The sequence below is a fragment of the Meleagris gallopavo genome, chromosome 1 (genome assembly GCF_905368555.1).
Source record: "Meleagris gallopavo chromosome 1, MGAL_WU_HG_1.1, whole genome shotgun sequence".
Taxonomy (NCBI): domain Eukaryota; kingdom Metazoa; phylum Chordata; class Aves; order Galliformes; family Phasianidae; genus Meleagris; species Meleagris gallopavo.
Window position 1 is genome coordinate 41,541,094 of NC_139404.1, and position 25,041 is coordinate 41,566,134.

Here is a 25,041-nt window from a genome sequence, read left to right on the forward strand (position 1 = left end):
GAAAATAGAAATTTACTTCCTTTTTAAAAAATATATATTTCAATTAATTTTCTCTTTGCATTCATTCCCCATCTTCTCACTTTTTATAAGGTGTCACACATAGTGCTTTCACTTGTAGTCGTGTGGTAGTGTTAGAATTTAAACAGAAGAAAATATGGAAGATTTACTGTGTGCAAAGCTGTAGAGACTAGATGACAGAATCTAGATAGGAAGAAAAGTCAAACTACTAGCTTAATAGATCCAAACCTAATTCTTTTTATTCACTGACTGATGGAATTCACAACTTTGAATGAATCAGTCATTCTGAGCATAGTTTCTCACTTGAAGAGGATGATTTTGCATCTTTTAGACAATCATGCATCAAGTGAATTTCTACGTCTTGACATCAGAGGTGTTGGCAATACCTAATATCATGGGGTGAGAGTGCATTAAAGAATTCCCAGCTTGTGGATTAGTTCTGGTTTTATTTCTGTATGTTGAATGTTTGTCTATTTTTGAGGTGGCAGGCATGGTGATGGCTGTAACCAAGTCCAGGGTCATAACAATTCCAGAACAAGAAGATTTGCCTGTTCTGGAAACAGTAGTGCTTTTATTACAAGAAAATATTTTAAGGCAGTTTTTCAAGCCTCCTCTTTCCTTTCATCATTTCTTCAACAAGGTTTTGTTTCTGAGAAGCTGTAAATTTTAAAGACAGCTTTTAAGACATAAGGATCATCTGGCTTGATCTTTGCCTAACACAGGCCATAAAAGCTTACCAATAATTCTTGCAGTAGAACATATGATCTTCCTCTCCTATGTAAGTGAATACAAGCTCAATAATTTGCGGTTTACTAGAGCATAAATACATCCTGTCTCAATTTAAGGAATCCGAGAGATGATAAATTTCCTTGTTCTTGACAATGGATGATTAGTATCACTGCAGAACAGTTGTTTCTAATTTTCATTTTCAAACAGAAACAAATCTGTGGCTGCCATATGATTTGGGTGAGTATGGCCTGAGAGTTTGTCACACCCACAACAAGGGAGAAAATACTGTATATCTTGTGTATGCCTTTGCTCTGTTGGCTTTTTATAACTATGTTTTAAGGGTTTTTTGTTATGGTTGGCTCCACTTCAACTTTTACTTTACTTTTATCCTGTTTCATGCTTAACCACACAAATTCATCTCTCTCTCAGATTTCACAAAAGCTGGTTCAGACCACAATAAAAATAAGGCTGAAATTATATGACACGTCATGGGATATAACAGTCAATTGCGTGATGATGGTGTTTCCTACATCTATAAGACTATGTGCTGGGAGAAAAGCTATGGCAGCACAGTTCAATTGTGAGATTCACAATTATCTGCTTTGTGAGCCAAACATCTGCCAAGCATAAACTACTAGCTTCTGCATAACTCACACTGGGACCTCCACTTCTATATGCAACTGATTATATCTAAGCCTGACTTGACAGCATCAGGCACATGGGATCATGGAATAGGAGAGTCTCAGCACATTGAATGCCAGAAATACCAGTGTTGTAGCAGGAAAACTTGAAATGGGAGGAAGACACATACAAATGCATGATTCATAAAAAGCCCATTCCCAGTGTATTTCCATACTTTGTTGTCTTAAGGGAAAAAAAAATAATTAAAAGAATTAAGCTTGCCCCAAAGGAAATCCTACAGATTGAATTTCCCAATGGTCTTTATTAGTCAGTGATTTTACATTCAGAGTACCAGTCTATTCTATAGTTGGTAAAATCGTGCATTTCACAGCATCACAGAATGACCCAGGTTGGAAGGGACCTCAAGCATCATGAATCTCCAACCCTCCTGCCACATGCAGGGCCGCCACCAACCTCCCCATTTAATACTAGACAGGCTGCCCAGGACCCCATCCAGTCTGGCCTTGAACACCTCTAGGAATGGGGCATCCATAACCTCACTGGGCAGCCTGTTCCAGCACCTTACCATTCTCATAGTAAAGAACTTCCCCAACCTAAATCTTCCCTCCCTCAACTTAAATCATTTCCTCTTGTCCTGCTGTTATCTACCCTTTCAAAGAGTTGTCTCCCTTCCTGTTTATAGGCTCTCTTTAGGTACTGAAAGGCTGCAATGAGGTCACCCCGTAGCCTTCTTTTCTCCAGGCTGAACAAGCCCAGCTCCCTCAGCCTGTGTTCTAGAAGAGGTGCTCCAGCCCTCTGATCATCTTTGTGGCTCTCCTCTGGACCCTCTCCAACAGCTCTCTGTCTTTCTTGTACTGGGGGCTCCAGACCTGGACACAGTACTCCAGATGGGGCCTCACAAAAGCAGAGTAGAGAGGGACAATCACCTCCCTGTCCCTGCTGGCCACCCCTCTTCTAATGGAGCCCAGGATACCATTTGCTTTCCAAACTGCAAGAGAACACTGCTGGCTCATGTTAAGTTTTTCATCCACCAGGAGCGCCAGGTCCTTCTCTGCAGGGCTGCTCTCAAGGGCTGCTCCTTCCAGTCTGTATATATGCCTGGGATTCCTCCGGCCCAAGTGCAAAACCTTGCACTTTGCTGTGTTGAACCTCATTAGGTTCACCCAGGCCCACCTTTCAAGTCTGTTGAGGTCCCTCTGAATGGCATCCCTTCCTTCCACCGTGTCAACTGCACCACTCAGCTTGGTGTCATCAGCAAACTTGCTGAGGGTGCACTCAATTCCATCATTGATGTCATTGATAAAGATGTTAAAGAGCACCAGTCCCAAGACAGACCCCTGGGGAACATTGCACATTACCAGCCTCCACCTGGATATAGAACCATTAGTCACTACCCTCTGTGGCCTTTCAACCAATTTCTTATCCATTGGGTGGTCCACCCATCAAATCCACATCCCTCCAATTTGGAGATAAGGATGTGGTGGGGGACCACGTCAAAGACCTTGCTCAAGACGAGGTAAATGACATCGGTTGCTTTCCCTTTGTCCACCAATGAAGTCACTCCATCATATAAGGCCACCAGATTGGTTAGGCGTGACCTTTCCCTGATGAAGCTGTGCTGGCTGTCTTGGATCACATGCTCATTCCTCATATGATCAAGCATGTCATTCCAGAAGGATCTGTTCCATGATCTTCCCATCTGTGTCTTTGCACAGAGGTGATACTCACTGGCCTGTAGTTCCCCAGGTCCTCCTTGCTCCCTTTCTTATAAATGAGATCAACGTGACCCTCCAGTCATCCGGGATCTCACCTGACAGCCACAACTTTTCAAATATGATGGAGAGTAGCTCAGCAACCACCTCAGCCAGCACCTTCAGAACCCTGGGATGCATGCCATCTAGCCCCATAGACTTGTACGCACTCAGTCTCATAAGGCAGTCTCAGACTTGCTCTGCCCTTACACTGGAGGGGGATTTACTTCCCCATTCCCCATCTAGAGGTTCAGGGACGTAGGGCTCAGGGACGTGAGAAATATTAGAATCCTGTCTGCCAGTGAAGACCGAGGCAAAGAACTCATTCAGTACTTCAGCCTTCTCTTCATCCATTGAAGCCAGTTCTCCTTTCACATTTACCAAACGAGGTACGCTCACTTTGGCCTGTTTCTTCTGGCCAGTGTAGCTGTAAAATGTCTTCATATAGTTTTTCACATCCCTCACCAAGTTCTGTCTGCACCTTGGCTTTCCTGATCCCATGTTGCAAGTCCGGATGAACATTTGTCAGTAATACATTTTTTAAAGTTTTGATAAAAATTCTGTCTCGGTATTGTACTAACCATACCAACAATCTGAGATGTCTAAAGCTGTTTGCACTAATTACAGGTCAAAATGCTACTTGGGGAGAGTCATGGCCTAAAAAGATGGAAAATTAGATATTAATAAGCAAAGTAGAGATACAAACAATCTGTAAGATAACAGCAACATATTAGTTAATGAAGTAGCATATAAAAACTATATTATCATTATAAAGGTAATGTAGAGAATGATAAAAAAATGAAGAATTAGCAGGGAATCAAGACAGAATTTTGTGATTTTGTGCAGAAATACAAGGAATCCATTTTTAGAAGAGGTTAAAATATTCTTTTCATTCTTTATTCCACAGAATTTCCTTCAAGCATCAGTTTTGAACTGCTACACCATCCATTTACTATAGGAAAGAGCACAGAATATTTCAAAGGAAAATCCACATATATATGTATATATATAAATATATATATATATACAAATCTTTGAGAATATACCTCAACAGGGAGTCCAGAAATGAAATCAGAGCAGTTTCTAAAATGCTGAATATCAGGATACAGTTTTGACAGACACATTTTTTGCATACCAATCTGCAGTTCCACTGTTCCATAAATTCAGGTGCAAAGAGTTTTTTTGAGGCCAGTCTGTGATTTAAAACTACAGCATTACCAAAGTAATAATTGAAAGACTTTAACAAGAGCCCCTCACCATAACATCAGTTTAATGATCATAAAAATTTGTTGGTTTTGAAGTAGCTACTTGTGTTTGATCAAAAACAGCAGAAAATTTTTCAGGCAGTGTTCTACAAGGTTATATCAAGAATTTTATTCCCTTCCTCACTCCTGAAAGCAGAGAGCCCCATACAATCACAAAATTGAAGAAGTTAGCTATCCGGAGATTAGAGTTCATAATTAATTCTCCTGCCAAGATAAAGCTGTAGAAGAACACTTAATTTTTGGCAGGTGCCATGCAATTACTTTGCTTCCACGTTATAGTAATATATAAGTAATCTCTCTTTCCTGAAGCTCATGGAATTGTACAGCAATGAAATAGTTACAGAAGTACAGGACTTGGTCTTTTTCTGAATGCCTCTGTTGCATAGCTCAAATATTGACATAACTACAAACACTCTCAGACTGTAATTTTAGTTATCAAAACTAAATATATGAAATTTTTCTTAGAAAAGAATGCTGAAACCCGCAATAATATGGAAGTCCTAATCTTCATAGAAAAGAATTGTACAATTTTTCTTGAAAACATTTGTGCTAAAATTTATTTTTATCCTCCAAATTTTAGTAACAAATGAAAAACAAGTGAATACTTGCTTGTTAATACAGTCCTTCCCAAAGAGTGAGAGTATCTAAATGTACAGGACTCAACTGTTTGCCTAGCAAAATAATAATCCAGATGGCAAAAATATACAGTACTCAACATGGTAAACGTTACAAGGAAGGTTCTGCTTTTTGTGGTTATCAGCAATAATAGTTTCACAGCTATTTCAAGCTTTCATATTTAAACATACTAGAACAGTTCAGTGAACATTAGCTAATCCACACATTGCTGATCTATTATTCTAGAAATGTGTGACTGTGCAGTATAGCCTTTGGTTTGTGATTGACCTGTCCTTTTGACATGAAAAGACCAGAAAAGGAATAGTATCAGTTTATAATTTTGCTTTCAGAATTCAGTGTAGCTATAAATAATATAGGAGCTACCTCAATCAAGTCATGACTATGTTATCTAAAAGAATCTTCTGATCCACTTAAAATTTTTCATAAAGTAGAATGAAATAAAAGGCAATTTAACATATGCAAACTATTAAACTAATAGACTTGGTGAGTTGGGATTTAATCAGAAACCTTCTTCAAGAAAGTGTGAATATCTATTTTATGAATATTTGGGCAAAATAAAATCTAAAGCAACAGCAGTGTAGCTACTTAATCTTCAGTTTAATACAAATGCATGCACTCAGAAGTTAGAATATGAAATACAAGCATATCCAATGCAAAACAGGAATAAACATAAAATAAAAAGGTAATATCATAGAATCACAGAATCAAAGAATCATAATAGAATCAAAGAGTCATAGTATGCCTTAGATTGGAAGAGACCTTAAAGACTAACTAGTTCCAACTCCTTGGCTATAGGCAGCGTTGCCAACCACTAAGTTAGGCACTAGATCAGTTTGCTCAAGGCCCTGTTCAATCTGACCTTGAACACCTCCATGGATAGGGTAACCACAGCTTCTCTGGGCAACCTGTTCCAGTGCCTCATCATCCTCTGAGTAAAGAATTTTCTCCTAATATCTAATCTAAATCTTTCAGTTTAAAAACATTCCCTCTTGTCTTATCACTATCAGATCATGCTAAAAGTCAGTCTTCTTCCTGTTTGTAAGCTTCCTTTATATACTGGGAGGCTGAAATGAGGTTTCCCTGAAGCCTTCACTCCTCCAAGCTAAATACGCCAAAATTCCTCCACCTTTCTTAACAGGTGAGGTATTACAGCCCTCAGATATTCTTTTTGGCCTTTCTCCATGCCTTTCTTGTTCCGGGGGCCCCAGGCCTGGACACAGTACTTCAGATGTGACCTCACAAGGACAGAGTGGAAGGGAACAATCAATCACTTCCCTCTCTCTGCTGGCCATCCCTCTTTTGATGCAGAACAGAAAAGAGTAGATCTGCCAGGCTGCAAGCACACACTGCTGATTCATACCAAACATTTCATCCACCAGAATCCCCAATTACTTCACTGCAGGGCTGCTTTCAATGAGTTCTCCTTCCAGTCTGTATACATAGCTGGGATTGTGCCGACCCAAGTGCAGCACGTTGCACTAGGCCTTGTTGAACCGTATCAGATTCTTTTGGGTCCTCTTTTCAAGTCTGTGCAGGTTTCTTTGGATAGCATCCCTACCTCCTCTTCTATCAACTGCACCACTCAGCCTGGTGTCATCATCAAACTTGAAGATATTTTTAATTGGAAAAAAATCTTAAAGAACATCTGATCTAACCAACCGAATAACTCAGAAAAATGCATACATGAACATAATAGAAATTGCATAGTATTGCAAATAGATAAGACTGGTAGTCCCTTATGTAACGTATGGAGATGAGTCAAATCAGAAACAAGGAAAATGGCAAAACAAGCTTTATGTTCACAGTCAGTGACAACCTGCAAAGGAATTAAAATTACTGTGAAAACTGAGTATTCTTCTGTCGCTACAGTCTAATAGAAAAGGATTCTGCACTACTTCTAGGTCATGTATGACAAAAGCTCTCTAAATAAAATCGAAATCAATGCCTAGCAAAAACTCTCAATACTGGTGAAAGGGAATTAACAGCCATTTCCTCACGTGAATAATTCTTTCCTCCTATAATCTGTAGTGAACATACTGACATATACTATTCTCAGGACTCAGATACTCCTGTATACTATTCTAGTGCTTTGAATCGTGGAACAGCATAAATTCTGCATTGTAGAAAATAACTGTGTGGCTTTTTCCAGGTAATATCATATAATCCATTCAACCTCAATACTTTGATCAAACTGATCAAAGTTCACTGACATTGAACTTTTGTATCAGATAAGCTTTTTATCTTCTCTTTAACTGGACCCTAACAAGATGATCCCTCTACTGATCCTCTCCCCTCCATAAAATTAAGTTTTCAAATATTGAGGTGAATTAAAATATCATCCAACAGCCTAGTCAACTAAAATATGCATACAGTCATCGCATATGCAGAAAGACTACATCTCACATCCTTACAGTGGATTCAGCTGAGAAAGCTAGCACAGCCAAGTGTTTCTGGCATTCTTACTGAAAATATTTTTGAAAACACTATGATCATTTGGTTTTTGGATGAATCATTGATGCAAAAACCCTCAAATTCCAGATGAATAAGATAGAAAACTGGTATAAAATCTAATTAGATTTGAAGTTTTGGATTTTCAGTCTGTTTTTTTTTTTTTTTTTTTTTTTTTTTTTCTGAAAAACAAATGTAGCATAAAATGTAAGTACTTTATTCAGGAAAAGTGAAATACTGCCCAAACTTAACAACAGGTTCTTATTTGGAAATATTTCCTGAGTCAAACAGTAAGGCTTGTAAAACATTATTAACAGCTCCCATTGAAATAAGTGACTTGTCCAGCTGGTCCTGATCTATTGGACACACAAAGCATCCGATTTAAAAAAAAAATCAATCAGTAAGCATCACACAACAATCAATGTTTGATGTAAGGCATGTAAATGAAATAACAGAGTCTGTTCAGTATTAGAAAAAAAACCTCTTGCTCTGTGCATTTTATGTATCAGCAAAACTCTGTCTGTAAGATAATCATTTCAGTCAAAAGCTTTTGTTTAAGAAAGGACTATGAGACTTCGATATAGTGCAAAATAGTCTGAGTTTCATTTTAAAATAAAAAAAAAAAACAATGCAAAACAAAACAAACTTTAGAATGAGACTATTACATTTTATAAAACCATATCACAAAGGAAATAAAATCTTAAAAAATGAACTATACTCATTGAAACACACTTCAGGAAACAAAGGTTTAATGTATTAAAAAAAAAATTACATTATGGGCACTTTAAATGTAGTTGTATTAGTTCTGAAGTGTTTATGTTGTCAGATAGAGACATGAGAAAGACAGTGATCAGCAATTTATTTTCAGAATTTATAAAATGTCGAGTAATTGAGTTGTTTTTTTAAAATGCTGTAGAAAAAATACCCTGAAGGATAAACACCTCAGCTCTAGGAAAAGAAAATATTATGCACATAATCACGATGAGCACACAAATGTTAGTAGAAAAGAGTAATTTTTGTTCAAGCTTACTAACTTGCAAAACCAGAAGAGATGATCTAAGGGAGCTTTAGAAGTTCTTTCTCATGTACATTCCACTTGCACTATTAATGAAAATATTTATCAAGCAAGGAATACATATATATTATTAAAGAAAATATAATAAAGATCAATCATACATAAAGTAATTCAAGTTACGATTTGCTTTAAGCTACATATATGAATATTTTGCTGAATTAGGTTCATGAATCTAGATTTTTGTCTGTCCAAAGCAATGAACACAATTGGGCAATCAGGATGATATGATTTTGCAATAATAATTAGTTACATTATATCTGTTTATGTCTTTATGAAGTTGGAAATATGCAAAAATAACAAATGATGATTCTGGGCATGTAAGGAAAAGAAAAGCCTATTAATCTTATCACCCTAAAGCTGCAAGTTGAAATTCACAGACATGAGAGCTTCAATCTGTCATTATCATATTATAGAATGTCCTCTGTCAGCAATCTGTGTGTATGCATGGAGCATAACATAGCCAGGAAAAGAATCCTTGAATGCACAATCTGAAGTAAAGATATAATCTATTAGTTTGAAGTGATATAAGTACTTGGGGATTACTCAGTTTTCCCAGAGAAAACAAAACAAAACAAAACAAAACCAACAAACAAACAAAACCCACCAGTACAATTTTGTCATAACACTGTAATGCTTAAGTATATAAATGGATGGAAAATACTGTAAATGTATGTACAATAAAATGATAATTATGTTCTGTATTTGTATTGTAAATTAAAGAGTCATCATCAAGGGACTGAAGCAGGTAATTAAACTGACTCATCTGCTTTCATCAAATTTGTAAAAGTACATAGTAAGTCATGCAGAAACATGAAGTTTGGGTATTCACTGTATTACATGGAAATTGTTATAGAGGTATTTCTTACAAAGATATATGTGGTACTATTTAGGTATGTAGGAGTCAATTATTTTTGTATTAGCGAAGTCCATTCACTTAGTACTGTTAACACAGATGACAGTCACTTTGCCTAGATATATATTGGGAACAAACCTATCCAAACCATAAAACAATCAGGCTGAGTCTGACAGCTATTTACTTCAGTAGTTGTTTCACTCTGAAGAAATAACTATTTATTTCAAAACCTTTTAGTACATATGAGTGTAGCAAAATGAATTTCCATTCATTTCACTTTGACATTTCACATTTTCTTTCTCTGGGTAGATAGAAAGGGAAATGGCTTGAGAGAGTGGCAGGAAACCAACCCAAATGTTTGTTTTTGCACTTTCTATGGGGAATAAAAAAAATTGTGGACAATTGATGCAAAGACAAAGGATCATAAATTTTACTTTGGCATGCTAAAAACATGTCAATCAAGTATATGAAAAGTGTAGAAGCAGATAAAGAGTAAAGCATGCACACTTCATCTTGCGCATTTATCTAATTTCACAAATAAACAAGTTTTTATGAGATATCAATGTATAAGATTCAAAACACCATGAATTGTGTTAATTTATTTTATTAAGAAATATTTTCTCTCTCAACCTATTTTTTCCTATTTTCTTCTTAGAACACAGTAATACTCAAGATCTACAAGTTGCAGGGGATATATAATCAGGCACATACTGTGGATGAAGATGACGTGAAAATCAGTACAAATTCCTATGAGTAAAATAAATCTGGTAGAGTGTGAGTGGAAATTACTTCCCACACAGGTATTGTACTGGCCTGCATAGTTATGTATATTCTTTTACTTGAACTTTTACCCCCTAAGTATTTATAAAAAAGACTCAGTAGAAATAACTATTAGCTACATTCACAGGAACTCAGAGAATCATTAGTCTACTCTCAGCAGTCAAAGCTCTGTGTTTTCTACTTGTCAGAGTGATATCACAGAGTTCAAAAGACTCTGAGTTGCGTTAATAAATTATTACAAAGATAAGATATCTGATGCATACTTGAGTTTCCATCAAGAGCTAATGAGCCTACATATGACATATTATTATTGAAGTATTCAAATAACATTATATGATAAAAACATAACACAAAATAATATATTAACTACCACATATTCTTGGAATAGAAATTCTATAATATCTAGGACTCAAAAATCTTACAAAAAGAAAAAAAAAAAAAAGGAAAGAGAAAGGAAGAAAGGAAGGAAGGAAGGAAGGAAGGAAGGAAGGAAGGAAGGAAGGAAGGAAGGAAGGAAGGAAGGAAGAAGAGAAGAAAAGAAAGAAAGAAAGAAAGAAAGAAAGAAAGAAAGAAAGAAAGAAAGAAAGAAAGAAAGAAAGAAAGAAAGAAAGAAAGAAAGAAAGAAAGAAAGAAAGAAAGAAAGAAAGAAAGAAAGAAAGAAAGAAAGAAAGAAAGAAAGAAAGAAAGGAAGGAAGGAAGAAAGGAAGGAAGGAAGGAAGGAAGGAAGGAAGGAAGGAAGGAAGGAAGGAAGGAAGGAAGGAAGGAAGGAAGGAAGGAAGGAAGGAAGGAAGAAAGAGAGAAAGAAAGGAAGGAAGGAAGGAAGGAAGGAAGGAAGGAAGGAAGGAAGGAAGAAAGAAAGAAAGAAAGAAAGAAAGAAAGAAAGAAAGAAAGAAAGAAAGAAAGAGAAGAAGAAAGGAAGAAAGAAAGAAAGAAAATCAGCTTTTTAGAAAAAGTTTTTTTTCTCCTGAATGTAATATGTACTAATCAGCAGTCCCAACAATTCTGTCATTCCAGAGTACAGTTGTCTGGAAAACATTTAAGAGGAGAAAAATACAGGAAAAGAAAGCAGTGCATCTGGAAGTATTCTACCTTTATGCTATCTAGGCATTGCCCTTTCACTCACTTTTTAGGCCTTCTTTTTTGCAGGCTATGTTTGAACTCTGTTGGAGTTAACTTCATTTAGTAACTATTTCTCCATTCAATTCACTTAATCAGATTTACATTATATTTTCAAAAGCATTAAACAAATTGATCTGCAAAATATAAACATAGTAACCCTCAGTGTGCAACCCAGAAATTATTCAGTGTTCTTTCTGTCAGCAGTCTCTAGCTCAAAGTTAGAAACCTTGTTCAGTAACTAAGACTTATACACCTAATATTGAATTTGCAGCATTCACTGGAGAAGGATTTGACTACATCCTAAGTGAAATCATTTGACTTAACCACATAGTTATAAAAATCTTGTTTCCTATTCTTTTTTGTTCCCTTTGTGACCCAATATTTAATTAGATATATAGATATATAGAGTGGACCAGCTTTAGCTGTATCCTAAAGTCCTCCTATCAAGGAGATAGCAAATACATATCTGTATCCCTGCTCCAAGTATCTGTCTGCTATCTGAGAAGGTTAACTACCTGGCCACTGGGAACTGATAGTAAAAAATGTCTGGTCCTTGCCTGTCTCTCGTGTTATGTTTGATTTCATAGTCATGATCTAAGGAGACCCATGTCACTAGATCCTACTGTTGAGATAAGCAGGAGAAAACCTTCCTGAAAATGTCCCTGGGGCTCGGTGTGAGTTTGGGATTTATCAACTCACAGAAGCAGGAGGCAGGCAGTTCTGACATGCCCGCTGGCAGAATTGTGTCCACATAGCATCACCACGGCAACTGCAGAGTAAGAGTAGAAGAGTGGGAGTTTCAAGAATTTTACCAGCACTTGGACGCTGCTGAAAGAAAATGGAAATTAACAATCCATGTGAGTATGGTCATTTTTAAAGTGGGACTTAAGTGTTTCTGAAATTATCATCCTATTAACTCAAAACTGGGTTATAAGTTACACAAGCAAAACTGCTTTTTTTGTTTGTTTTATAGCATCATAAATATTAATTTTTAAGAGTCTATATGCTTGATTATATATTCCTTTACAGCAGCTTCATGCCAAGGAAACTCCAGCTGAATAAAGCCATTGTAACAGAGCAGAAAATCAAGCTCTCCATATAATCTCTAGTTCACTTTTCAAAAAATTTAAGAGAGATGTAGAGGTGGACTCAAAGATTAACAGATGTCAAATCTACAGGCTTTTGGTCCAAACAAGTCAGAATGCCCCTGTTCACTGAGTATCAATATTACAAAGACTAAATAGTCTGTCCGGATTTAGCAAAGCCTACAGCCTTGCATGTATTACCTGTGAATGCATTCACAGCTAATCGAGACTGCCTGTGCTTTTAAAAACAAGTGCACTTTTAAACACATAGACACTGTTTACTTTTCTAGAGCTGTGCTACATTTTTAACATATTGAAGGGATGAACTTCCAAGACAACAAGTCTCTTCTATTCTTATAAATGTCCTCCAAAAAATGACTTCTTGTAAATTCATGACTGTTTTCAACTATGTTGATAACAGTACCATGTCCCCAGAAGTTATTTCGGAGTCCTGACTGTGTGTAGAGCTAATTCCAGTGTCAGAGTCGGTATCGTTTATGTCCAAATTAGTCACTCTGTGAACAAAATCAGGAACTGCAGTGCTGTTACTGGAGATGCCACTGCCTTTAGGTGGCTCCTCATTTGATGGAAGCCTCACTTCAATGTTGTCTTTAACATGTAGTAAATTAAATTCTTCTGTAAGAAGTTCATATTCTTTTTCCTTCTTTTGAAGCAGTGAGTCTCTGTAGGTAAGTTCTTTCTGAATGCAGCTCAGGTATGAATTGATTCTGAGACCATCTTTCATACTTTTTTCCAGCTCATACTTTACATTGTCCAAATCTGAATTTTCCAGCTGAGTGTTAGTAGCTCCTTCTGTATGAACAACATCTTCATTTTTTTCTGAGCATATACCATGTACCTCTTTTTCTATTTCAGCACACAGCTTCTCTATTAATTGTTTGTGATGTTTTAGTCTCTCTTCAACCTGTAAAATTCCCTCACTTTTGCTGAAATAATCATGCATCTCTTTTTGATCATCTGCCCTACTCCCTTGCTGCTCAGCCTCACTTGGATTGATCATTAAATATGAGTCCTGCACATAATTTTCTCCATCGTTGGCAACGCGGTCTAAGTGAAATTTTGCTTCACATTTTTCGATTTCCATATCAAGTTCCTTCATTCTAAGGACTTGCTGATGAATGGTATGATCTTGAGATATGATTAAATGAATCAGTGTCTCCATATTATCTCTGTCTTGCTGAACACTGTCCTGTTTAAGTTTGGCAAGTTTCCGGAAAGTCTTCCTAACAATTTTCTTTTGCTTGTCAATGGGCAACATCTTCATGTAATTTGCTGGGCTGAGTTCCCACTGCTTTTCTATATTTTGTACTACCTTAGCTTCAGCTGTTTTCCACAATGGAAATGAAAGGAAAGCATCGGACTTTACCAACACGAAGTGCAAATTGGGCTGCTCTTCTCCCCAAGCTTTCCAAAGTCTCAGAATCTTTGTCAAAGGAGGAAGGACTCGCTCGGAGCCTCTCCATTTTTCTACAATACAGTAATCACTAGGTTTTCCAAAGAGGACTTTTTTCTCCCCAAATGTTGCTTGATGTTCCTCAAGCAGAGCCTGAATCACTTCTGCGCATGTTGTGCGCTTTGTCAGGCCACATACAATCTTCTCTTCTTGGCAAACCCACACCACAATCTCTCGTTCATTTGAAGCCATGTCTTTGCTGGGAGATCTAGGGGAAAAAAAAAAAAAGAAAAAAAAGAGACCAAATTTAAATTATATTTAAATGGCAGAGACTTTATGAACACCACCAGTATTCTGATATAACCAATACACTGAAAAAATCCCATATTTTTGTACAGTACAATATACTTGTTTAAATTACATTAAAAAATACTTTCAGAATTAGTAACAGAAAAACACAGCAATTTCAACTACTGCTCTAACGTTTCTACTTGTCCAGCTAACTGTTAATTCCCACAGAAATGTGACATCTGTTTTTTGTTTACTTAGCAAGTGTTCATTAATAATATGAGAATTAATAATAAGAGAATTTCCAAGCTATCATAAGGTAACATAACTTTCAGATCTGCATATCTGTTCTAATCACATAAATATTCTGTAATCTCTTATTATCATACAGGCTTCTAAAGTGAAGAATCTTGATTCTAACTATACAGCAAAACAGGGTTGAAAATGAGAAAGATAATAGAACACTATTTTAAAAGAGTTTGATGGTAAAGACTGATCTCAGGCATGCTGACTGCACTCCACACCTTGGTGTCATTCGCAACCTTGCTGAGGGTGCATTTGATCCCACTGTTGATGTCACTGATTAAGATATAAACATCAGTTCCAGTCCTGATTCCTGTGGGACACCACTTGTCACTGATCTCCACCTACACAGTGTGCCATTGACCACTACTCTTTGGCTATCATCTTACAACCAGTTCATCATCCACTGAATAGTCCACTCATCACATTCATGTATTTCCAATTTGGAAACAAGGATTTTATGGGAGACCATGTCAAACACCTTACTAAAGTCCACATAGATATCATCAGTGACTCTTCCCTCGCCCACTGGTGCAGCTGCATGATCATAGAAGATCGAGCAAGACTTGGTGATATAATAAATGTATATAAGTAACAAAATTTATTTATTTCATATATTTTTTATTAAAACATAAAAAAGAGGTCAACAAAAAGATAAAACTAGTGGGCTACTAGACTTTTTTTTTTTTTAAGTTAATGCATCAATATCTAGTTCATAGGAAGTTGCAGTTCTTAGTGGGCTCTTGAGGTGCTCATCAGAGGTTTTTGATGAACTTTTATGATGCTTCAGCCTTGAAAATAGTTGTTCTGAAGTGTACACATTATCAAAAGGTGATGACATTAATTGTGACTGTGAAGCAAGGAATATTTTTCTCTGATATGACAAGTCTAGTAGATAGATCAAAGTTTTCTTCAAGTTGAATGTCTGTTTGCAACTCTATATATTTGATTTGAAAATTTACAGTTAATGTATCATATTGACTGAAAAATATATGTTTTTGTGAGCTTTTTGAGACCTTGAAAATTATAAATTTGTCAGTACTTCACAAGAATTCTGTATATTTCTTCCTCAGTGAACGTGTTAATTTCTTAAATTATTTCATGAAATAACAAAAGTCCAATTTTAATAAGAAGAAAAATTATGTGTCTACTCAATAATAAAATGTGTGTCTTCACATGTACACAGATGTTGGTAGACTGAAATATGTATAATACACATGGGTTTCAATTCAAGTGTGTGTGGTGGGCACAAGAATAGGAGTTAGCCCTGCACTGTACCCTTCCCTCCACAGTGTTCTACTGTTGCTTACATAATCTGTGCTTGAGTTATGTATAACTGACTCATTCAAAATACCACTAAAAATCACTCAGTTAAAAGTTTAAAATCTTGTGGGGCCACATTACTAGATGTCCAAGGCTTCATGCAGCCTATAGTCATGGGTTGGATGTGCCTGTTTTAGAGCTAGCTTTTATATTTGTCCCCATCTGAGTAGTTCAATACCTCTTTGGGCCATGGTCAATCGAGAAAATATTGTTAAAAGGAAAGGAGAATGTGACGTCCAGGATTTTCCTATTGTCTAGCCTCCACATACTTGTTTGGAATTGGTGATTAGGCCTCTTGCCTAAAGTGATAAAAATAACAAGTTCTCTGAGGTAATGCACATTTCTTTGGATTTTCTGGTATCACTTCCAGTGCTGCTGAATAAATGAGGTTTAATCCAGTCTGACAAGGAAGCCTGAAAATGATAATGACAATGTCCACTGATTCTATTCTAAGGATTTAATACCACACTTTTTTTTTTTTTTTTTTTTTTAATCTAGATCTGCTTATTTATAGGACATTTCTAGTTGATTTTTCTTTTCTGAGACTTACTAGGAATGGAGTTTTATTTTGGTTAATTAGGTTAATAGGTTATAACCTATGATTATTAAAGCAATATAACTTATTTCATTTTTCTTAAGTATTATACAGCGGAGGAGAAAAACTACAGTCCATTAAATTGAACTATGATTGACTCAGCTATAGGTGCCACTCTGATCAGAAGGCAATAACCCTCAAGAGACAGGAGACTGCAAATGAATACTGAAAAAACCTACCAGAGAGATTTTATTAGTATAGGAGAACACTATCAAACTGTGTTGCTTCAAGTCTTAGAATATTCTTCTGTAAAATCTGTGTTTTGTTAGATAGCTCTGAATGATAACTTCATTTTCTCATTTCAGTAATTCCTTCTTACTCCAGGATTTTACTGCAATTATTTTTTAAAACTAGTATTCAGAAGAAAAATGCATTTTTCCTAGACTATTTAAGAAAACATAAAAGAATTTATGGCAGACATAGAAAATGGCAAAATGAATTGTCAAAAATAGTGTTTCAAACAATGCTTCCTACTACCATACAAGTAATTGACATAAAAATAGAAGTGTACTACCACTCACTGAATTTCAGCTTGAAAAAGTACTGACAGAAAATTTAAAAAATGCAATAGGTGTTAAAAATTTCAGAAATATTAGGCTGAAACATTGAGGCAGTAAGTTCAGAACATGATTTCCCTGTTGCTTTTCATAATCAATAAATACATTTTAGGGTATGAACGTCACATTGCTCTTTTATCATTCTTCTGAGAGTCTTAACGCAATCTATTCACGCATGGAAATTCTTCCTATTTTTTCTCATTCTTCTTTTTCACTGATTGATATATTGTCTCTTTCTTGGTATGTTCAGTGTGTAAGGGATTATTTGAGTTACACAGAAGTTTACTTTCTCTTTTCCTTCTGGTTCCTTTAAAGTTTTTCTATGAAGACATTTTCTCTCTGTGATATTAGTAAATCTTCAAAAAAAAAATTAAAAACTCACAGATAACCTCATTGCATTTGTCTACTTATCAGTACTTATGTTATACACAGTTTTGATATGGACTTACTGCTGACTTCAGCAGGGGTTCAGCATGCTTCTGATGGAAAGATATCATTTATTGAAAGGCAATTTCTACAAGATCTCTGCAAACTTTACCCAAATACAGATATAAAGCACGTAGCATTTAGATTGCAGTTTTCATAATTTTCTGGTTGCTCATCCTCCTCCCCCTGTCCACAATATTTTTTCAGTTACAGCGCACTTGTCAAGCCAGACTCCACACTGAGCTTTCTTTGGATAGATTTTTCTTTAATGGTTCATTGACAAATATATATTTACATATTTAAAATACTGAAGTCTATAACTAATAGTAGCACCACAAAAATGGAAAATTTATCCACATACTGGTGCACAGAGAACTCAAGTAGCTTATACATACAGGTATATACTTCTATATGTGTGCTCATAATGCAAATAACATATATTTGTAATTATACTCTCACCTTTTGCAGAAAAGAAGAAAAAAATTTGAACATTATTTTAATTGTAGGATCAAAATAGGTCTGTAAAGTGCAAATTTTGTCATTATTTTTTCCATGTTTGTCACAACATATGTTATCCTCATTTGTATTCAGCAGACGTTACTGTATTTTTAATTATGCTTTTTAGTCTAAAATGAACTAATTTATACTCTTACAGTACTATGGAATTCTAATATCTTTTCAAAGATGTTCTTTATTATCTTCCACTATAAAGTAGTAAACAAATATTTTCATGGCACACCATGGTCCTTTTAAGAAAAATTAATTCTGTAATTCTTTAATCAACATAACCCAATTTATGCCCTCCTCAATCCCCAAAATGAAACTTCAGCTTGTCTGTCACAGCATAACAATTATGAAAGAGTTGTTTTAGGATGCAAGAAGATGTTAATACTAGGAATCATCTTTTATTAAGTATGCTTTCTTTATAGAAAATGGAGGGCAGATTCTGCGTATATTAAGTACATTTCATCTCACTTAGACATCCAGAAGTTAAGTCAGTATAAATTTCCTATCAAAGCTCCTCCTTGTCATGAAGGAAGAGAAGACCTCCACATTCTAAACCATCTATGATCTTTGGTATGAAACTTCAAATGAAACTGTTTCTCTCTTTTGTTAACTACAAGAGATCTATGTGATCACCTTCAACTAAATATCTCATTTTCAGGCAGCTAAATACATGTGAAAGTAATCCAATCACATTATGGTTCATTGTTCAAGAGAAATGTAACAGGAATGTAAAATGATTCTTTCTTTTCCTCTGAAATTTAATATTAGAAATAACAATATTCAGCAATGAAATCTGCTTTTAGAGGGTCATTTAAATAAAGAGGAAAGCTTATCATATTTACTGATTCCTTAACCTTTGCATCCTGCAGTTTTGTAAAGGAAGCTAAGGAACTTTCATTTTTTAATAACTCTTCAATTAATAAGTCTGTAGCAGCTAAGATGTTTATCTAGTTAAAATGTTAAAATGGTTAGCTTTCTTGAAGAACAGTTTCAGTAACAGCTTCTTCAAAAACATCTGGGCAACTTCTTCATTTAAAAAAATAAATTACTGCTGTTGCTGTAAAGTCTTTTAAGCATTTGAAATCTGTATCTTTGAAGTGGCCATTGAAACGTACTAACTATCCATAATTTTAAGGCCTTGATGATAGTGGCAATATGCAGATTCCCCCCCCCCCCCCAGCAGAGTCACTTATTGCACAGAAACAGGTGAGAATTTAAACTTTAGAATGGTCAAAAGTAAATTTCAATTATTTTGTGTTTGTTTTCATTTTTAGTTTTATGCCTCCTACTTTTTGCTTCTTCTCATTACCATCCAAAAAATATATCAATTATATTACAGACGTCGCACAAAATCTTTATTGTGTCTGCAGAAGCTGATTGTTGCATGTCAGATATACACTTCATTAATTTAATATTCAGGCCTAGGGGAAAAAAAGTAATACATTCCAGCAGTGTATAGACAAAACAAAAACACATACTTACGTTGCACAGAGTCAAAATATTAAATAACTTCAGCACTTTATTTTATTCAGCACTTCTATTCACTAAAGAGTGACCGGCATAAAAGAACAACACATAACAAAAATGTTGCTGTCTTGGAAATATTAGCACCCTTATATATGGAATATATAGCTTTACAGCAGTCAAGACAATCAAATAAATAATTTCCTCTTTTTAGAATTACACCCTTATGCCTACATACTCATTTGTCCTTACTAATTTCAATAAATTTTATGTTGGGTCTAGATTGGTTATACATTATATTAATAAAAGCTTAATACAGTGTTTCTAAAATATAATTGACATTAAAATAGTTTGGTTTTATTTCACTGAGAAAAATTAACCCACAGATAAAATTATTCTCTTCCTTCACTACAATAAATTCTTTGCATACTTTCATATCAAAATAAAATGGAATTCCTTTCAGAATATTTCTATTTTTTATCTACTTGTCCCAAGGAACTAAACTAACTGAGTAACTTAAAAGTATCTAGAAATGGCTAGAAATGTCAAAGCCAATACATTTTTCTGAGCCCCTTACTAGCACTACTGCTTAATGCTTCAATAATTTTAAACCAATACGACAAATTTCCTAGACAAAATTTTTTTCTTAGTAAAATTTGATTATGTCATGATCAAAAATGGTACTAGCTGGATCCTCTCAGTCACTGAAATCACTTACATGGAATAAAAATCTGCAGGTGAACATAAGTTATACACAAAACAATATATTAATTCTTTGCTAAAAATGCATAAAATTGGTAATAATTTATAAATTTACTATCAAAGATTTCATTCTGGAAAGTTGTGTGAAATAGTCTAGTTTTACTTTTTCACCTATTTACTAGTGCAATCGTATTTTATAATCTTAATTTTCAGCTATGAAAGAGCTTTTACCTATTATGTGTGAATTTAAATACTGTTAATCAGATGCCACGATCTGTCAGAAAGTACAAATGCTTGTAGGCTGGGATATTATTACACTCAGTGTCATAATGCCACTCTTTTTTTCTCTCATTATTGCATCAGCAAGTGGCAATAAACTCTAATTCTTTATGGCAGAAATACAGTTGCAAGTATTTGATAGATGATGAAAAAAACTAATTTAGCCTCTTTTAGTGTTAAAAATTAATCTGATTTTGTACTTTTGAGATTTTTTCTTCTTGTCTGTTTTTTTTTTTCCTTTTGATGCTATGCTCCTATGAATACATTTCAACATACATTACACCCAGAAAGCTAAACAACACAACACAACACAGCTATAATTTGCAATGCAAAAACAACAACAAACCAACAGAACTGTAGTTTATGAACAGTCTCCTACAAACAGTATAAACCACCTAAACAGTGCACCTGCACATACAGTCTAACCTGCAGCAAATCAGATGATAATTTATCATTGACTGGCTGCTCTGACAGGGTCCTCAGATGGCTTGAGCTCTCTGGTAGGTATGCATCTGTCGCGACCTCCACAGAGTATGACCTAGACACTTCTGTGAAACAAAACTCTACATTTAGTCATGATACCACCTAGAACAATTCACTTTTTCAATGGGCAAATCAAAAGCAACTATGTAACAGAAGATAAATAATAATCTTAAGAAACAACTCTCTTGCTGTCTACCAGATACTTAAAGTTGAGTCCTTGCGTAAAGCCTCAGTACCTGCCATCTCAATGCTTTTCTGGAGTCCAGAAAGACCTGTAGAGCTCTCTAAGAAGCAGGAAGTGCTAGTGTTAGACAGGCCCAAGCAGGGCTATTCTGCCACCTCTCTCAGCAGGCTCTCCCTTCCCCCTCTCTAGCTGCGTGCTTCTAGCTCTTTGTCAAAGACCTTCTGTGTCTTAACTGTTGCCTGCCATTTTGGGCAGTGTGGATCTTTTGGCCAAGCACGCTCAGTCACCAAGACACTTGCTCTCTTTCAAAAAGGATACGACACAATGGTGTAAAATATCCTGAGAAAACAAGAGACAGTGGCCACAAGAGCATTTAATAACCTGGTGTTTCAAAGGGCCCTTGAGTATGCTGCTGAGGCAACGTATTTGCCCATCTGAATTCTGACAAGTGTGCTATGGTCTTCTCTTTTCTTGGCACCCTTAAGTGCTTCCTCAGAGCACAAGGAGGCAGAGAGTACATGTCTTATTTGGGCACTTGCTAATAAAGCTTTTAATCTCTGTGCCTCAGATCTAAGCCATAACTACAAAACAGTATGATAGCTTTTAATTATATTTACTTGTTAGAAGTAAAAAGAGGCCAGTGTTATAGACACAACTCTGATACAAACAACCTGCATGGGACACATGCTATACTTGTCATCTCAGAGCTTCTTATAACATTTATGTGTGCAGATATATAAGAACTAAGTAGTTTATCAACCTCTACATGATGTTTAGAAATGACGATGAAATTGCTCTTATTCTTTATCAAAATCTCAGTAGATTACTATATATGTAGAAAACATATATGAAGCAATGGACAATAATTCTGAATATATGTATATCTATTTAAGCTATGTTGTATATTTACTTATGAGATTTGTGACAAATAAACATATTGGTGCCATGTATTGCATCACTTCCTTGGTTATAGCTCTAACTTAATTTTATCAATAATGATTTTTAACAAAGTAATTTTAAATACTGTGTCAATTGAAAATAGGCAGACCATGTGGAAACGGAGGTCAGACTTTCAACCTTTGGGAAACAAATGAAAGCAATGGGAAAAAAATACTGAAAGTTCACACAAATTTTATTCAGACCATCCAAATTTAGTCCACCATTTTTGCTCAGCTTTCTATCACCTTCTGAAGAGTTATTCAGAAAGAAATAAAGGCCAAATCCTACACTCAGTACACCTCTCATCTAAATAGCTTGTTACATGCTTCTGATTTTCCTAAGGGCAGCAATGAGGAAGTATCTCCTCTCACCATGCAGGGAAGCTCAAATTACTCCAAAGCCTGAGGGATTCAAGACAGCCTATTAACTAACAACACTGCCATTCCCCTTTCACCGATTCCTAAAAAACAAAACAGAACAAAACAAACAAACAAAAAAATTGAGAAATATTAATTTAATGTTGCAGTTATATCCGTTTCATGTAGGGGATAAAAATTTCTAGTATGAGGTGCCAGAATCTTTCTCCTTCTCTTTTGTATGACACCAATGCAATGGCAGTATCTAGTTAAAAGGTATATTGGCAAGGAGCTCTTTAACAATGATAATAATAGTTAGAAAAACTCATTATAGGTAGTTAGTGTAATCCTGATACTACAGGAATGCTTGGAAAGAACACGACAGAACTTGTGAAAGCAAAGTAATTATTTCAAAATAGATAACTTAAATTTCTCTTTACCATCTGTTTCTGTATCTGTTAATGCTGTTTTATGATATAGCTTACTCCTTTACAGAAATGCACATAGGCATTTATTAAAAACAAAAGAGGAAATTAGGTATCTAGATATTCATGTGACTTTTTTCAATCATATGCATATACATGATAGTTTGGATGCTCTAATCATAATATTTCAGATATTTTAAACAAGAAAAATGATTTAAATAAAGGTTATTCAAACCAGCTTTGTACCACACACTTCTCTCACTACCAGTTCATGTACATTTTGCAATTCCTTTTAAAATGTGTAAATTTTTAACTCAGTAAGATTTCCAGAGTCAGGAAGCCTTTATGAAACACTGTAATTAGCAACAGCTGCTGAGAATTATGTTCAATCAAAATTATCATTTTTGCAATTAAAACTATAACTATTTCCTTACTCCCTTCTTCAGAGGAATGTTATCACCTCATTTTGCTTTTGTACAAAATTACACGCATTATAATTCATCAATGATCTACAGTAGAAATTTTTGCTCATCCGAACATTTTACATTATATTAGTGCTGTATGACAGTTTTCAGTTAAGTAACTGAATTTATATGAGATAGTACTGTTCTGTTATAGCTAGATAACAAAAAAAAAAAAATATGATAGTTTAAAATATAAAGTTCTTCAACTTAATTGTCTTACTGTAAGTAAATCATTCACAAGAGAATTCTTGCTGAATTTAAGCCTCAAACTTTGGTGAAAATCTCAGGAGAAACTGTTCTTCCTTCTAATAACTGCACTGCTTGGGACACAGGCACCTAAATGGGGACCAGTATTTGAGAAAAATTAAAGGAAGAGAAAAAAAATACATCAACTCATACTGCCTAAAACTTATATATATAAAAAAAAAAAGCATCCCACAAAAAGGACCAGCAAAGACTGACAATAATAACTACAGCATCAGTAAGTGGATGGGTAGTAGTATTTATGCTACAGGAAAGCATTAGCCAAGGCATTACACTAACTCAGAATGTTACATTACAAAAAAAACAAAAAAAAAGAATGACATTCTAAGAGGAATTATCCACCTTGCAAAAGTTACAGCAGATGATATTGTGGTAGAAGAAAAGGTTTAATAATGACACAGTAACTCCAGTAACTCTGACAGATAATACTTTGCAAAATCTCCTTTGCAGATTCCAAGGGCAGATTTTCATCAGAGTTAACCAAAAGCTCTGTATACTTCCTTTTGCTTATTAGCTCTGCCCCTTACCACGTTTACTTTGTAATGACTTAAGCTAGAGTCAAGTGCAATGGCTGCAGTCTCCATTCAGATAAAGACTTCATCTGCCGCTGTCTTTTTCTTCAGTCTTACTTCTGAAAGCATTTCTCTCCCCGAGGATACACATTCCTATAAACTATGCTTTAAATTTCCTTCCTGTCAGACAAATCATCCTTTCTGCATGTATATTCAAAGTCATAAGACTGGTAAGTGGATATTATTCAAAAAATGTTTGGAATTTCAGTGAGTAACTTTCCTTGTACACAAATTGTCACAGCAGGTAATGTGCTTATCGTATTAGGTCTGTATTTGTGATGGCCTGACACAGTGGAGGCTTGAGAACAGAACAGAGCTAGCTGTACACCAAAATACTTTCCAAGATGAACAACAATAGTATTAACAATTTGCTTTACTGAGAAAAAATGCTTTGATGTGTCTATTGCAATGCTACTGAGGAAACAGGTGTCATACAGGAATGGCAGATCCACGAGGAGCTCCATAGCCAAAACAAACGCTGACATATCCAGTGGAAACCATTTGTTACACCATGATGGGGGGAACAGGAAGTCAGGCATTTTCAAATTCCTCAATGTTAGTAAACAACATGCAAACTTTAGGAACACCAATACAGTAAATGTTGTATTTTGATTTTGAGCAGTGGGTAGTTACTTGATAAGTGAAGATGCTAGGTTTTTTTTAGCTACCATGAAAATTTTGCAATATTGCCAAAATGACTCTCTGTATATATCAAGTTTACATATTTGTGTATACTGAAGCACTGGTTATACTATAGAAGCTTTTAGAGGTTCCTATTAAAAATGTGCAGAATGTGTCTAAAATTTCATCACTTTACAGAAGAACAAGAAATATGTATAGTTAATTTAAAACAAAAGCTTCGAGATGACAAAGTTAAGAGCTGCTATTACAGTAGAAATTCAGATTTTCTAACTTCTCCCATTAGAATTTTTTTTAAACCATCTTTTAGAATCACCTTGGCTGTTTATAAACTTTTGACATTAAAAGAATTGAGGGGAATTCCAGGAGCTGTAGGCACTAGTTTTGTTATTGTTGTTCTATGAAATTGTGTTCACCTCTCACTGAAAAGCTAATGTATACTATATCCCCCCCTGG

At 35.2% G+C, this 25,041-nt stretch overlaps 1 protein-coding gene across 2 annotated transcripts in view; it reads right to left on the reverse strand.

Annotated features, from left to right (window-relative positions):
• Positions 1-8,221: 8,221 nt before the first annotated feature.
• The window catches only part of RASSF9 (Ras association domain family member 9), a 31,918-nt gene continuing 15,098 nt past the window's right edge, over positions 8,222-25,041 (reverse strand). Inside the window, exon 2 of one of the 2 annotated variants that reach the window (XM_085222387.1) lies at positions 8,222-14,083. In XM_085222387.1, the coding sequence (XP_085078513.1) occupies positions 12,808-14,067 (1,260 nt within the window). In that variant the 5' untranslated portion in view covers positions 14,068-14,083 and the 3' untranslated portion in view covers positions 8,222-12,807. The remainder of the gene's footprint in view (positions 14,084-25,041) is intronic. The other variant, XM_010708805.4, reaches the window with a different exon arrangement.